The 15592-nt window shown below is 37.4% G+C and overlaps 1 protein-coding gene across 2 annotated transcripts in view; it reads left to right on the top strand.

Moving 5' to 3' along the window:
* The first annotated feature begins 7012 nt into the window (after positions 1 to 7012).
* malrd1.L (MAM and LDL receptor class A domain containing 1 L homeolog) overlaps positions 7013 to 15592 on the top strand; it is a 245556-nt gene continuing 236976 nt past the window's right edge. For both annotated transcript variants that reach the window (XM_041565859.1, XM_018267285.2), the window contains exons 1-2: positions 7013 to 7336; positions 8691 to 8813. In XM_041565859.1, coding sequence (XP_041421793.1) covers positions 7168 to 7336; positions 8691 to 8813 — 292 coding nt within the window. In that variant the 5' untranslated portion in view covers positions 7013 to 7167. The remainder of the gene's footprint in view (positions 7337 to 8690; positions 8814 to 15592) is intronic.

The raw sequence follows: 15592 nt of genomic DNA, 5'->3' as shown, positions 1-15592 counted from the left end.
GCCTGGATTTGTGGAAAGGCCACCAAGGCTCAGGCCTAGAGCGGCAGGATTTTAGGGGGGCGGCATGCTGCCCAACCACACCCACATTGGTTCAAAAACACTGGGGACGTGCTGGAGATAGAATAATTTTTTAAATCTCCTGTGCGCCAATCCCCATTGCTCCTTTCCCCCTGGAGGGAACAGGGGCGATGAACGGTAGTGGGCCTAGGAGCGCCCACTATGTAAATCCGGCCCTGCTGAGCTTTGAGAAGCAGCTAGCACTTCAAGATGGCACTGCTTTGAAACAGCTAGGGGCCAATTCATTAACTTCGAGTGAAGGATTCGAAGTAAAAAACTTCGAATTTCGAAGTGTTTTTTTGGCTACTTCGACCATCGAATGGGCTACTTCAACCTTCGACTACGACTTCGAATCGAATGATTCGAACTAAAAATCGTTCGACTATTCGACCATTCGATAGTTAAAGTACTGTCTCTTTAAGAAAAACTTCGACCCCCTAGTTCGCCACCTAAAAGCTACCGAACCCAATGTTAGCCTATGGGGAAGGTCCCCATAGGCTTGGCTACGTTTTTTTGGTCGAAGGATAATCCTTTGATCGTTGGATTAAAATCCTTCGAATCGTTCGATCGCAGTATTTGCGCAAAATCCTTCGACTTCGATATTTGAAGTCAAAGGATTTTCATTCCCAGTCGAATATCGAGGGTTAATTAACCCTCGTTATTCGACCCTTGATGAATTTGCCCCCTAATGTTTCTCCCCTGCTCACTGTATTTCACCATGACCCAAGTCCTGCTGCACCTAGTGGTAGACATGAGAATAGCATCCAAGCAGGAAAAAGTAGGGGTTTTCACTTTTAACAATGCAAACAAATCCTTCAGCAGAGGTGTCAAGTAGCTGCTATCTAGTTAGCTGCCCATTGTTCTGTTAATTGGCTGCTGGGAAGAGAAGGGATGGGGTGATATCACTCCAACTTGCAGTGTAGCAGTAAAGAGAGCACATGTCACATGGTTGGGGGCACCTGGGAAATGGACATCATGTCTAGCCCCATGCCAAATTTCAAAATTAAATATAAAAAAAAATCTGTTTCCAGAATTCTGTTGGAGCAGCACGATAAACTGATGTGTTTTGATAAAAAAACAAACAAATTTTCCCACGACAGTATCCCTTTACGAATAATTGAAAAATGAAATAAACCCAATAGGATTTTTGTTTTTTGCCTCCAATGAGGATGCATAGTAACTTAGTTGGGATCAAGTACAAGGTACTGTTTTATTATTACACAGAAAAAGGAAATCAATTTCCAATATTTGAATTCTTTGATTAAAATGGAGTCTATGGGAGATGACCTTCCTGTAGTTCAGAGCTTTCTGGATAACAGCTTTCCAGATAACAGATCCCATACCTGTAGTATTACATCTGTAATTTTTGCTTAATCTTATTGGACTACCATAAAAAATGATTGGCCTTGCAAAAAACACCTTGCAAAAACCAGGGGAAATATCCTTATCTAAGGATTATATCTCACCACAGGGCTAATCAGCACTTGATAGGTGCAGTGCCAGGTGCAAACATTGATGCAGAATTGCACATATCGAAGTGTCATCTATAAATTTAGCTTATTAAAAAATCCTTAATATCAAAAGAAATATAAAAAAATTCAAATGCATCGGCTGTAGTCTACTCATCATTTTCAATGGGTCTACAATCTGTTTAAAATGGTAAAAATTGCTAAAATTTTAGTGGGGAAAAACTCCAATTGACTTCTACTTGAACTCGCAAGCTTTTAGACGCGAAAGTTATACATTCAATTTTTTCGGGCTCAATAAACATTGAACATTTGAGTATTCGAAGCTGTAATTTGAATTTGTTGGTTTTAGCAGAAAAAAAAAAAGTATAATCGTGGCAACAATTTTAAACTGAATGTAGTGATGATTGAATCTGTCCCATTTCGCCGAAAAATTTGCGAAACTTTTTTGTCTCAAATATCTTGTTGCTCAACAAATTTTGTTTTGTCACCCGTCATACTACATTAGAGTCTATGGGTGTTTTTTATCGTGGCACTTTGTTTCTGCTTTGGGGCTACTAATAAAAATTGGGAAGGCAAAAAGCACATGCATTTTTCACTCCGTATATTGCTACACACATGCCCGACATTGTTAGAATATAGTAATGGGCGAATTTGGGGCATTTCAAAAAATTCACCGGCGTCTAGTTTTTGACGCCGTAAATTTTTGCGGCGGTTTTGCTAATTTATTCGCTATGCTACAACTACTTTTTCAATAGAAAAAAGGCTCCCATGTTGCTAATATATGCCACCACCTTGCATGCCCTCTTTGCTGTATGTGTTGAACTAATCCTCACCTCTTCCTTTCATCAGGGTCAGTGCACATCTGAAATGTTATCTTATCTCAAACCCAAGGATATAACTTGTAACATGCACTGTCTGCACTCTCATTGTGCAAGCGATCTGGAAAAGGTATTTAAAGAGCCACTAATTACTACATTCTCCAGCTGCATTATGTGGGATTTTTACCTTAAAACTAACTTTTAGTTTGTTATTGAGTCACATATTTAAAGCAACATTTCAATGGGTTCTTATTATTTATTTTCCAGCCTGCAGTCTAATATTTTAGTTTCCAGCCTGCAGTCTAAGAAACTACCTGGTTGTCAAGATCACTAACCTCATCAACCATACACATGGGGGCATATTTATCAAGGGTCGAACTTCGAAATTCTAATTCAAAAAGACCAACCGAAGTTTTTTTTTGGCCTAATAGGTCAGTTTTCAGTCAAATAGATCCGGATTCATCTGAATTTGAATCGTACGAATCGAAGTAATAGCGCATTTGATTGAATTCAAATTCTCCCCAAAAACTTTGATTTTTCAAAGTCCACCAATTGACTCCAGATAGGTTCTAGGAGGTCCCCCATGGGCTAAAACACCAATTTGGCAGGTTTTAGATGGTGAATGGTAGAAGTCAAATTTTTAAAGAGACAATACAAGAATTTTTTTAAAATTTGAATCAAATTTGGACTATTCCCTAGTCAATCCTGTAACTTTTCGTCACTCAAACAAGGACATAAGCTATGCAGAGGTTCTCTTTCACCCTTCCTTGCCATAATTTGCATGTGTAAATTATGGTTTGATTTGGTATTCAGTCGAATCTTTCACGAAGGATTTGGGGTTTGGCCGACTGCAAAAATAGTGGATTCGGTGCATCCCTAGTTTGGGTGGGCCAGGGCCATGCTGAGGGTGGACCAGAAACATGGACAGAAGGACTAATTTAGAATTGTTTTTCATTCATAAAATATTGGTCCATGTTCTACTTAGTTAGCAGGGCCCACATCTCAGCAAGATGACTAACTAATATGGGATCCTGAGTTATCATGGAAGAGCTTCAACCATGCAATAACATAGTAGAGAGAGGAGCCTGTACACTGGTAATTGACAGGTGAACCAAAGCCTAACTAAAGAAGTAGCTAGAAATATTGTACATTATGTTTTGGGCTTCTGTACCAGCCCAAGGCAACGACAGCCCTTTAGCAGTAAATCTGTGTCTCCGAAGATGCCCCAGTAGCTCCCCATCTTCTTTTCTGCTGATTCACTGCACATGCTCTGTGCTGCTGTCACTTACTGAGCTTAGGGACCCACTCACAATATACAGTACACATAGAATAGAAATGTCACACTATAAGGCTGATTAGTAATTAATACAGATAATTACTACATGGCAGCACAGAAACCAGTGCAATTAGCATCAGAATTTAATAATCAGACCTGTAGCATCAGCTTATATTACAGACCAACCTCATTTTCTGCTTGATAATTAGTGACGACCCCTAAGCTTAGCTTCTCAACAGCTGCTCAGAGACCACAGAGTATCACAGACACTTTCAAGATGGTGACCCCCTGTGACAAGTTTGAAGTCCTGGATCATTGTTGCTATTGACAAGCTGAAACTTTAGGCTGGTGCAATAAGTTCAGTATATAAAATAGGGCATTTTTAGCCACATTCATTTTTAGGGTTTAGTTCTTCTTTAAGCCTTTTAGTAGCCACAAAGTGTGACACACAGTTAGGGGCAGATTCATCAAAATGTGAGTTTAGAGCTTAATAAATAAAAATGAATCCATGTTCCATTCATTCCTATGGGATTTCTTTTAAAAGCTCTAAATTCACATTTTGATCAATTTGCCCCTTAGGGGCTGATTCACTAAGGGTCGAATATCGAGGGTTAATTAACCCTCGATATTCGACTGGGAATTGAAATCCTTCGACCTCGAATATCGAAGTCAAAGGATTTAGCGCAAATAGTGCGATCGTACGATCGAGGGATTATTCCTTCGATCGAACTATTAAATCCTTCGAATCGAACGATTCGAAGGATTTTAATCCAACGATCGAAGGAATATCCTTTGATCAAAAAAAGTTAGCCATGCCTATGGGGACCTAGTTTTTTTTAAATAGACAGTACTTCGACTATCAAATGGTCGAATAGTCGAACGATTTTTAGTTCGAATCCTTCGATTCGAAGTCGTAGTCAAAGGTCGAAGTAGCCCATTCGATTGTCGAAGTGGCCCAAAAAAACCTTCGAAATTCGAAGTTTTTTACCTTCGAATCCTTCACTCGAAGTTAGTGAATCGGCCCCATAATGTTTGGGGAATAAACCTTCTTTCATCAGATAACATATTCACCAAAGCTTGGGAAAGTGAAACAAGCTGAAAATAATTACACATTCAGGGAAATATGAATCATGATTTTATTGCCTTTCTCCATCAAAGACAATAAACATTTACCACTAATCATTTCTTCCATTCATAAGACATTAGTGTATCATTTCGTAACAAATGCCATTTTTTTTATCACACATACAATTCATGGCAACTCAATAAATACATCAAATCATTTTCTCTCTCTATATATATATATATATATATATATATATATATATATATATATATATATATATATATATATATATATATATATATATATAGAGAGAGATATATATATATATATAGATATATATATAGTGAATAAAGTACCCCCTCTTGTAAAACAGATATATAATATATATTATAAGTTACATGTACAGGTCATGGCACTCCCAGGTGACTTCTAATATCCTTATATTTTGCAACAGAGGGTACTTGAGTCATGTGACATAAATGACATCACTAAACAACAATTATAACCGATGACATCACTAAGCACCATTTATAAGGATATAGTTTACAAAATATTCATGGCTCTTGTATATTATATTTGTGTGTGTGTTAAACATCACTATATATATATATCTATATATATATATATATATATCTCTATATATATATCTCTATATATATATATATATATATATATATATATATATATAACAAACAAGGGAAAGTTGTGCTCACCACTATTTTTTAAAACCATTAGGCGGGGGTGCAATGAGGGTGTGACCACAAAATACATATAGTCAACTACTAGTCTTGTAGTTGACTATATGTATTTTGTGGTCACACCCTCATTGCACCCCCGCCTAATGGTTTTAAAAAATAGTGGTGAGCACAACTTTCCCTTGTTTGTTATAGTTATACAGGAGCAGTGACCAAGTTTGGGAGTTTTACTTTGAAAGCAGCTTGTAAGTTGCAGGTAAAACTTAGTCCCTTTGTAAAATGTATAATGAAGCAATTGAATTCTTAATGAATCAGATGAAAATCAAGCGTAGGACTGGCCAGATATGGGATGACTTTGACGTAGTTGGCCAGCTTAAATATATTGCAATATATGGACAAACAATCCCTGTGTTGTTTAAAGGGTAAGGCATTTTTTAGTAGCAGTATGCACAAAATGTCTCTGTCTTTAATATATTGATAATGGGTTGAGTGCAGAGGACCTCTTGTAGTTGACTATATATATATATATATATATATATATATATATATATATATATATATATATATATATATATATTTATTCAAATATATATATAAATATAAAACATAAAATATATTCAGACTGGCACACCTTTTTAAAAAACTTTCATGCTTTTATTGAAAGCACATTGCACATTGCACTACCAGGACTTTATATATATATACTCTAGGTGTGGGACCAGTTATCCAGAATGTTTGGGAACGGGGCTTTTCTGGATAAGGAATCTTTCTGTAATTTGGATCTCCATGGCTTAAGTCTGCTAAAAATTGACTCATTATACTTAAACATTATATATAAAGCCAATAGGATTGTTTTGCCTTCAATAAGGATAAATTAGATCTTAGTTTGGAAAAAGTACAAGGTACTGTTATTATTACAGAGGAAAAGGGAAATCATTTTAAAAATGTTGAATTATTTGATTAAAATGGAGTCTATAGGAGGTGGCCTTCCTGTCATTCAGAGCTGGGGTTTCCAGATAACGGATCCCATACCTGTACAAAACCATTACAATGCGCTGGCTGGTGTTCTCATAGACAAGCAATGCTCTGATACATTTTTTATTCTATGAATACAAGGTAGCTAATGTTCTTTTTAACAACCGATTACTATTTTAATGCCATTTTAATGTATATTTGAGTTGTTATAGAACAAACGTAATATCAGGTGGTTTATGGCATATTGAATTCTTCTGTTTAAGGCTAAAGAACGAGTTTAGTGGCACATTTGTCTCTGGGTGCCGTTATCTTAATGAAATTCAATTTAAAGCAAATAATAAGCGTTTTGTCCGTCTACCCAATATCGCCACAGTATAGCACAAAAGTTTTTTTTTCCAGAACATAAAACAGATAATTAACTGAAGTCATTGGTCCTTCTTTCAATTTAAACCCTGCTGTTTGTCTTTGGGTTGTTATCAGATCTCCCTGCCAGGCACGGGCTATCATTGAGCGCAGGAGAGAATGTTGCTCGCCATAAACCATATCACAACAGCAACAGCATCATGCCCCACGCCATAAAAGCGTAAAGTTAAAGATTGTCTAGGGTGCACCTGCACAAAGAGGAAATATATTTATTATTAACCATTTTACAGAGGCTACAACATAAACTCAACTTGCCTTTGTTATGAGAAGAATTATGAGTCTCACACTAACTACTGGTTGTAGGGCAACCAGACTATTTTTCCCAGGCGCAAGGAGATTGTTGTCATTCTTCACTCTATGTAATTTTTTATCCCTCCATTAGTGCCAGATGTTTAATGTGTACGCATTATTTCTACCTCTGGCTGTTCATAATGTTGTCGCTTTTGTTCGACCCAATCAACTTGATGGATTTCAGTGCAGCGAAGGATCTTTTGTTCCGCTGGATAATCGATGCGACTTCGATGATCAATGCGGGGACAATAGCGATGAAAGGCTGTGTAAGTAGCAAATCCATGTTCATTTTGTAGAATGTTAGTTGAATAATCACATACGCAATATGTTGGCGCTATATAAATACATGTTAATAATAATAATAATAATAATAGAATATTTTTTTTACATTAAATAAAACAAGTCGATGCAATTATATAGAAACAACATACAAAATGGCAACATTTATTCACAAAGTTTAATGGAATATTTAAAGGGGTGGTTCACCGTTAAGGGATCCTGTCATGATTTTTATGATGTCGTTTTTATTTCTAAATATTTTTAAAAAAATTATTTGATCCAGAGGAAGGCAAAAAATCCAGCCTGATGCTAGTGCCAATGATGCCTCAAGAGGGAAAAAATTCCTTCCTGACCCCAATGGCGATCATAAACATTCCCTGGATCAAGTATTTGGAATTTACATGAATGAATACAATGCTGACTCTCACATTTAGGGGCCGATTCAGTAACTTCGAGTGAAGGATTCGAAGTAAAAAAACTTAGAATTTCGAAGTGTTTTTTGGGCTACTTCGACCATCGAATGGGCTACTACGACCTTCGTCTACGACTTCGAATCGAACTATTCGAACTAAAAATCGTTCCACCATTCGACCATTCGATAGTCGAAGTAATGTCTCTTTAAGAAAAAACTTCGACCCCCTAGTTCGCCATCTAAAAGCTACCGAACTCAATGTTAGCCTATGGGAAGGTCCCCATAGGCTTGGCTAACTTTTTTTGATCAAAGGATATTCCTTCGATTGAAGGAATAATCCTTCGATCGTTCGATCGCACTATTTGCGCTAAAATCCTTCGACTTCAATATTCGAAGTCGAAGGATTTTAATTCCCAGTCGAATATCGAGGGTTAATTAACCCTCGATATTCGACCCTTTGTGAATCGGCCCCCTATACTGTATAAAGGTACAGAAGCCATAATATAACAGTGCATTCAGCAAAACATCCACATTCAGTTATCACTAGAGAATATGAGAACATAAAGAGGAGAAACTCCTGACATTTTACAAAACATGCAAAAAAAATATTGGGTGGGTGGCTTGTTTGTACCTGCTGAGAAGATAAGTGAACTGTTTATTCATCCTATATGGGTGCAATGGGTCCCAGTAAGTAGCACGTGCCTTTAGTAGGTATTCAGCCCCCGATTAATAGTGGGTTTTTGGTCAGTGTATTTTACATGTGTTCAAACAAGGAAAAAAATTAAGTCTGTGTCTAATTCACAATAATAATGAATTTCCTAGACTCTCGCTGGGAGATTATTTATCCCGTTTTTTTGCTGCAAATATATATAATAGAACTTTTTGAATTACTGTAAATTCTGATGATGATGTTTATTCTATACTATTAGGCTCCTCCTTTGAACGATGTGATTTTGAGAGGGATTTGTGTGGTATGACATCCGATGGCTGGCGTAGAACCGATGCTCTGGAAAACATAGATCCGTCATATGACCACAGAGCCAATCAAACTGGTAAGATCGTAGCACATACTACAGTATACTGTATTTAAAGTTTGCCATTTTTCCGGGGGAAATGTGTATGGTTGTATACTGTATGCCTCCCCTCCACTGGAATCACTTGTGTGCATTTCAATTATCACCACTTGCTGTTTCGCTTATTAAAGACCATTGGCACAAGGGTCAGTGTCTCAACTGGTGTATATAGGGTGAGGCAAATTGATTCTCATAATCCATTGGGAGGAAAGTGTTTGGCCAGTTTCCATAGGCCAAACAGTCCCCCAAAGCATTATGGGAACACTGAAATTTACAATAGCAGTAAAAGAGAACTACTATTTGGAGAAATGTCTATTTTTTTAATGTGATCATAGTTTGTAACTGGAATATTCTGTGTTATTATGTAATGTGTACGAAGACCTGGACCTAAGAGGTTTCCATGTGCCGTGACCTGTATCAAAGGACCTGGAAACTGATGAGGGGTTGAGGAAAGAATCATGTGCTTTACGTCCTTTCTCTTCCACCAACTTGTAGAACAATGTGATGGCTGTTTGATGTTGGGGGCATTTTTCCAGGAAACACCAATGACAAATTGGGAGAGATTGTACAGGTATGGAAACTGTTATCCAGATGCTTGGGACCCGGGTTTTTCCGGATAACAGATCTTTCCATTATTTGCATCTTCATATCTTAAAGGAATTGTTCAGTGTAAAAATAAAAACTGGGTAAATAAATAGGCTGTGCATAATAAAAAATGTTTCTAATATAGTTAGTTAGGCAAAAATGTAACGTATTAAGGCTGGAGTGATTTCATGTATAACATGTCAGTCTGAACACTACTTCCTGCTTTTCAGCTCTCTTGGTTTACACTGACTGGTTACCCTGGTTACCAGGCAGCAACCAATCAGAGACTTGAAGGGGGGGGGGCCACATGGGTCATATCTGTTGCTTTTGAATCTGAGCTGAATGCTGAGGATCAATTACAAACTTACTGAACAGAAATGTACCATGTGGCCCCCCTTCAAGTCGCTGACTAACTCAGAGTTATAGAGCTGAAAAGCAGGAAGTAGTGTTCTGTTCTGTTAGACATCCAGTCACTCCAGCCTTTATACATTACATTTTTGGCTAACTAACTATATTAGAATCATTTTTTATTTTACACAGCCTGTCTATTTACCCAGTTTTTATTTTCACACTGAACTATTTAAGTCTACTAGAAAATCATGTAAACATTAAATAAACCAATAGGTTGGTTTTGCTTCCAATAAGGACTAATTATATCTTAGTTGGCATCAAGTACAAGCTACTGTTTTATTATTACAGAGAAAAAGGAAATCATTTTTACAAATTTGGATTATTTGGATAAAATGGAGTCTAAGGGAAATGGCCTTTCTGCAATTCGGAACTTTCTAGATAACAGATAATGGATAATGGAGCTGATACCTGTACAATTTCTTTTTCTTTTTACTGGTATTGGGGATGTGTAATTAGTGGCATGACCTCATTACTGACTAATAATATGTTCCTCCTGATTTAGGAATAGTGGTTCATTAAAACTTCAAGATTGTGCTTTCTTACACTGCTAAATATACACCGACAAACAATACTGGGAGAAGAGCTCTAGAGACTATCTGCCCCCAAATGTACTAGGATTCTTATAATAACTAATGACTAGCTGGTCATGGTCAGACTTAGGCAATCACTCTTTGAATGTTTATCAGTATTTATTGTATCTGCCTCAGAATATCTACCCCACTAAGCTTGCAATCTACATTGTTTGTATAGAATTCGGAAAGGGGGATGTACTTTGGCTGAGAATGAATATGGAGGAATCTGTCTCAGTCAGAATGGTGGGAAAGCAAGGGCTCTGCCTTTACTTCACCAACATGAATCTAATTCTGATCAGCCAGCCAAGAAGTTGCATCAGGACCACCGTAGTATCCAATATATATATATATTTTAATTGAAAGCACAGGAAAACATCTTATGTATGCACATATCATTATGCACAAGAAAAAACATATACAAATTGTCTAAAGCCTTTCATGGGTATAAATCTGCTCCTTAACCCCAAAGCAACTGCAAAACAACATTTCTAAAAGTTTCTGCACAAGTTTCAGGGAAACTATAATGTTTTTAGAACCAAGGCATATTATTCAGATACGAGACATGCAAAATGGCAGAAGTCTACTTGTGGGCCAATGCCCTAGAGCTGTGTATATGGATTGCTGCTGTCTAACTAGTGAACAATTCTCTCAATAAGCTGTAGCAATAGATTGGAATGAGTTCTACCTACTCAGAAGCAACGTCTGTGCAGTCCCACAATGGATAGTAGGAATGCGCTATTGATCATTCTTATTAGCCTTTAACCAAAGTGTGCCTGTCAATTTACAGCGTGTAATCTGTGTTCGTCTTGATTCATTTGATTCACAGGTTGTCAACATATGTTCAAAGTCCTAGAAATAGAATTTATTACTGGGGATATCCACTGAATCATTAACTCCAGTGTTCCCATTGCCAGCCATTTCTACCTTCCCTATTATTCTTCTCTTTCCAAATAATGATTATCCTATTAATGAAGGACGAAACAAGCACTAAATCTAGATTTCGCTGGGAGGCTCATTTATTAATGGTCAAAGTTTAGCAGCATTAGAGCTTTTGAAACCACGATTTAAAACAACAGATGACATGAAAATGATTTATAGATCCGTATATAAAAAGTATGGACAGGAGAAAAAAACTGAACAATGGGCAAAAAAATACAGAAACCTCTAACCTTTTTCTGACAGTTACTAGTGGAGAAAAATCCCACAATGCATTGTGATGTTCCTTTCCTTATTGAAATCACATGTGCAGGGGATTGTGGAGTTTGGAGGATGCAGGCTGAGGACAAATCACTGCTGATACAAAATAACAGTAGTCAGCCAGCTCAGCAAAGTAGTCAGACAGATCAGCAGGACAGCAGGAGGCTAGGCTTAGGGAACTATTCCAGACCATTAAAAATCATGAAAAGTCTGTACATTTCTTAATTGATGTATATTGCAAAGTTGCTTGAAATTATGTTTACTTTTCAAAAAGCTTAAGTTATGTTTTTGTGGAGTTCCCTTTTAATGTTTACATGATTTTCTAGTAGACTTAAGGTATGGAGACCCAAATTACGGAAAGATCCGGAAAACCCCAGGTCCCAAGCATTCTGGATAACAGGTCCCATACCTGTGTTTGTATATATATATAGTTCCCCAAGATTGACGCACTCCAGGGCTTCATAATGCAGTTTGACAAGAAAATTTATTGTCAACTTTCGGTCCCGTTCTGGGCCTTTCTCAAGACATTACAGTTACCTATTTAAATAGGAGCCTAACGTTTCGGCCTCCTTTGAGAAAGGCCTCTGAGGAGGCCCGAAACGTTAGGCTCTTATTTAAATAAAAACTTTTAGGGGCCGATTCACTAACTTCGAGTGAAGGATTCGAAGTAAAAAAAACTTCGAATTTCGAAGTGTTTTTTGGGCTACTTCGACCATCGAATGGGCTACTACGACCTTCGACTACGACTTCGAATCGAAGGATTCGAACTTAAAATCGTTCGACTATTCGACCATTTGATAGTCGAAGTACGGTCTCTTTAAGAAAAAACTTCGACCGCGTAGTTTGCCATCCAAAAGCTACCGAACTCAATGTTAGCCTATGGGGAAGGTCCCCATAGGCTTTCCTAAGTTTTTTTGATCGAAGGATATTCCTTCGATCATTGGATTTATATCCTTAAAATCATTCGATTCGAAGGATTTTATCATTCGATCGAAGGAATAATCCTTCGATCGTTCGATCAAACTATTTGCGCTAAAATCCTTCGACTTCGATATTCGAAGTCGAAGGATTTTAATTCCCAGTCGAATATCGAGGGTTAATTAACCCTTGATGTTCGACCCTTTGTGAATCGGCCCCTCAATTTATTTAAGACCTGAGAGTGCGGGTCTCATTGTTTGGCTATATATATATAATTATATTTAAGCATGACAATTCCTTCAAAAAGGACAATTATGCAATTATGAATTTGGTACAGGTATACCAGATTACTTGGAACCTGGGGTTTTCCTGATATAGGGGTCTTTCTGTAATTTGGATCTTCATACCTTAAGGGGGATATTTACTAAAATCCAAATTTATCTCGTAATTAAAGTAAAAAAAAGCTTGACCAAACTCCCATGCCCAATTTTGCCTTATTTATTAATAAAATAACTCAAATAAATTGGATTGGGTAAAAAAACTGATAAAATCAAGCGTATGATTTTTTTCTGACTTTTTTTACCAAATTGTTTAATATTTTTCAGGTTTTTAACTAAAAACAAAGAATTTATCGGATTATCGGGCTAAACCCAGTATCTTCAAATTGGGATAGTGACATCTCCCATTGATTTATACGTGACTTTGACAGGTCTGAGATGGTGGATTGTTGAATTTTTGCAGCGTTTGGGTTTAATAGATCTCCAAAAATTCAATTTTTTTTCCACAAAAAATAGAGTTTTTGCTCCAAAAAGCCAAACCAAATAAATTCGAGTTTTAGTAACTCCCTAAGTGTACTAAAAAAATCATTAACATTAATTAAGACTAATAGGATTATTTTGCCTCCAATAAGGATTAATTGTATCTTAGTTTGGATCAAGTACAAGCTACTGTTTTATTATTACTAGGAATGCACCGAATCCACTATTTTGGATTCAGCCGAACCCCCCGAATCCTTTGCCAAAGATTCAGCAAATACCGAACTGAATCCTAATTTGTATATGCAAATTAGGATTCGGATTTGGTTCGACCAGCAGAATGATTCGGCCGAATCTGAATCCTGCTGAAAAAGCTCGAATCCTGGCCAAATCCCGAACCGAATTCTGGATTCGGTGCATCCATAATTATTACAGAGAAAAAAAAAAATCTGAATGATTTCATTAAAATGGAGTGTATGGCAGAGTTCATCCCTTAATTCGGAGCTTTATAGATAACGGGTTTCCCATTAACAGATCCCATATCTGCACTGCTTTAACCAGAATGCAATGTGCTACTTTTTGTTGGCTCTACATAGAGATGGCTGTTGTACTCCTTTGCAAACGAGGGACCAAACCATTCAAAAAGACAATGTGACCCTCATGCCCAAACGCGCAGTCAGTATTTTCTCCATCATTTCACCCATTACTTCAGATGGATGAAAACATTTCCTAACCAATTACGCCACAGTGAAATTTACTGGGCATTCGGTTGCTATTGATTAGTAAATAAAACTGCTGTATTACAAATGCTTACTCTAAAATACAGGAAGAAATATCCGTTTTCCTTTATAAGTGTTAAAAATATATTCATTGAGCGGAGATATTTTATCTTAAGCATTCCGTTGTTTTATAATCTGTATTTAATGCATTTTTATATATGTTGTCTTACTCTGAGATATTGTTTAACTGTTCTCTGTAGACAAATTTGAGATATAGAGATTTTTGTTGATATTGAATCCAATATATGATATTCTCTATTCAAAATCAGTCTTTTAAGAAAACATCACCTCTATGGTATTCATAGGATGTAAGGACTCAGGAGGCCCAATATCTGGTAACACAATGGTAATCAGTGTCGGACTGGGCCGGCGGGACACCGGGAAAAAACCCAGTGGGCCCCAGCTCTTGTGGGTCCTGCCGGCCCAGGTCCGTCCATATCTGCCTGTTAATGCCGCAACCCCCTTTATTGGAGGTCGCGGCAAAAAAAAATTAGTGTGCGCGCATGCATACAACCAAAGCGCTGCACGTATGCTCAGACATGCATCGCACACGTCGGCGCAGAGATGCAGTGCACACACCGTCGCGGCAGTGGGGCCGGTGGGGGGCCCTGGGGCAGTAGCCCTGGTGGGCCCCAGGTCCCCCAGTCCAACCCTGATGGTAATATTCACCTCTTTCCCCCCATTTTTAGTCTGATAGCTCTCTTTGTGTTGGATTACAGATTACAATAATTTATATTATTGATCTAGTTGGATGGAAACATGCCTTCTAGCTATCCCGTTCCATTCATACTGGGGAATGTAATAAAAGTCAGTAACGGAAAAACTATTCGCAATGCAAAAAGTTATGCCTTTGCGCGAACAAATTTTGCGTTGCGTGAATTTAATATAGCTTTTGTGAACCCGGAAACTGTTTAGCCACCACTTCCTACAGTGGAAGACCATTTGCAAATTTTATAGTTTGCGCCAATGCGCAGTCAATGTAATAAAACTTCTTACTGAAAAAGTCGTTATGTTTGCTCCAAAAGATTACGACATCTTCAAGCACTTGCGCAACTAAAATTCGCAATGTAATAACAGTTTAAGGAACAAGATTACATTGCGAGGTGTGGATTTTTATTCATATTGCGAATTGTTTTGCTCGTTGCGACTTTTATTACATTCCCCAGATTATCTATTAGCTACTTGAATTTTGTAATTACGGCTACAGGTATGGGATCTGTTATCCAGAAACCCATTATCCAGAAAGCTCAGAATTACGGGAAGGCCATCTCCCATAGACTCCATTTTAATCAAATAATGACAATTTTTAAAACTGGTTATCTTTTAGTCTGTAATAATAAAACAGTAGCTTGTACTTGATCACAGCTAAGATATAATTTATCCTTATTGAAGGCAAAACAATCCTATTGGGTTTATTTAATGTAGGGATGCACTGATTCCAGGATTCGGTTCGGGATTCGGCCGAATCCTTCTTCCTGACCGAACTAAATCTGAATTTGCATATGCAAATTAGGGGCGGGGAGGGAAATCGTGTGACTTTT

Source organism: Xenopus laevis, chromosome 6L (assembly GCF_017654675.1).
Source record: "Xenopus laevis strain J_2021 chromosome 6L, Xenopus_laevis_v10.1, whole genome shotgun sequence".
In the NCBI taxonomy this organism is placed as follows: domain Eukaryota; kingdom Metazoa; phylum Chordata; class Amphibia; order Anura; family Pipidae; genus Xenopus; species Xenopus laevis.
This window is presented reverse-complemented; position numbering and strand designations above follow the sequence as displayed.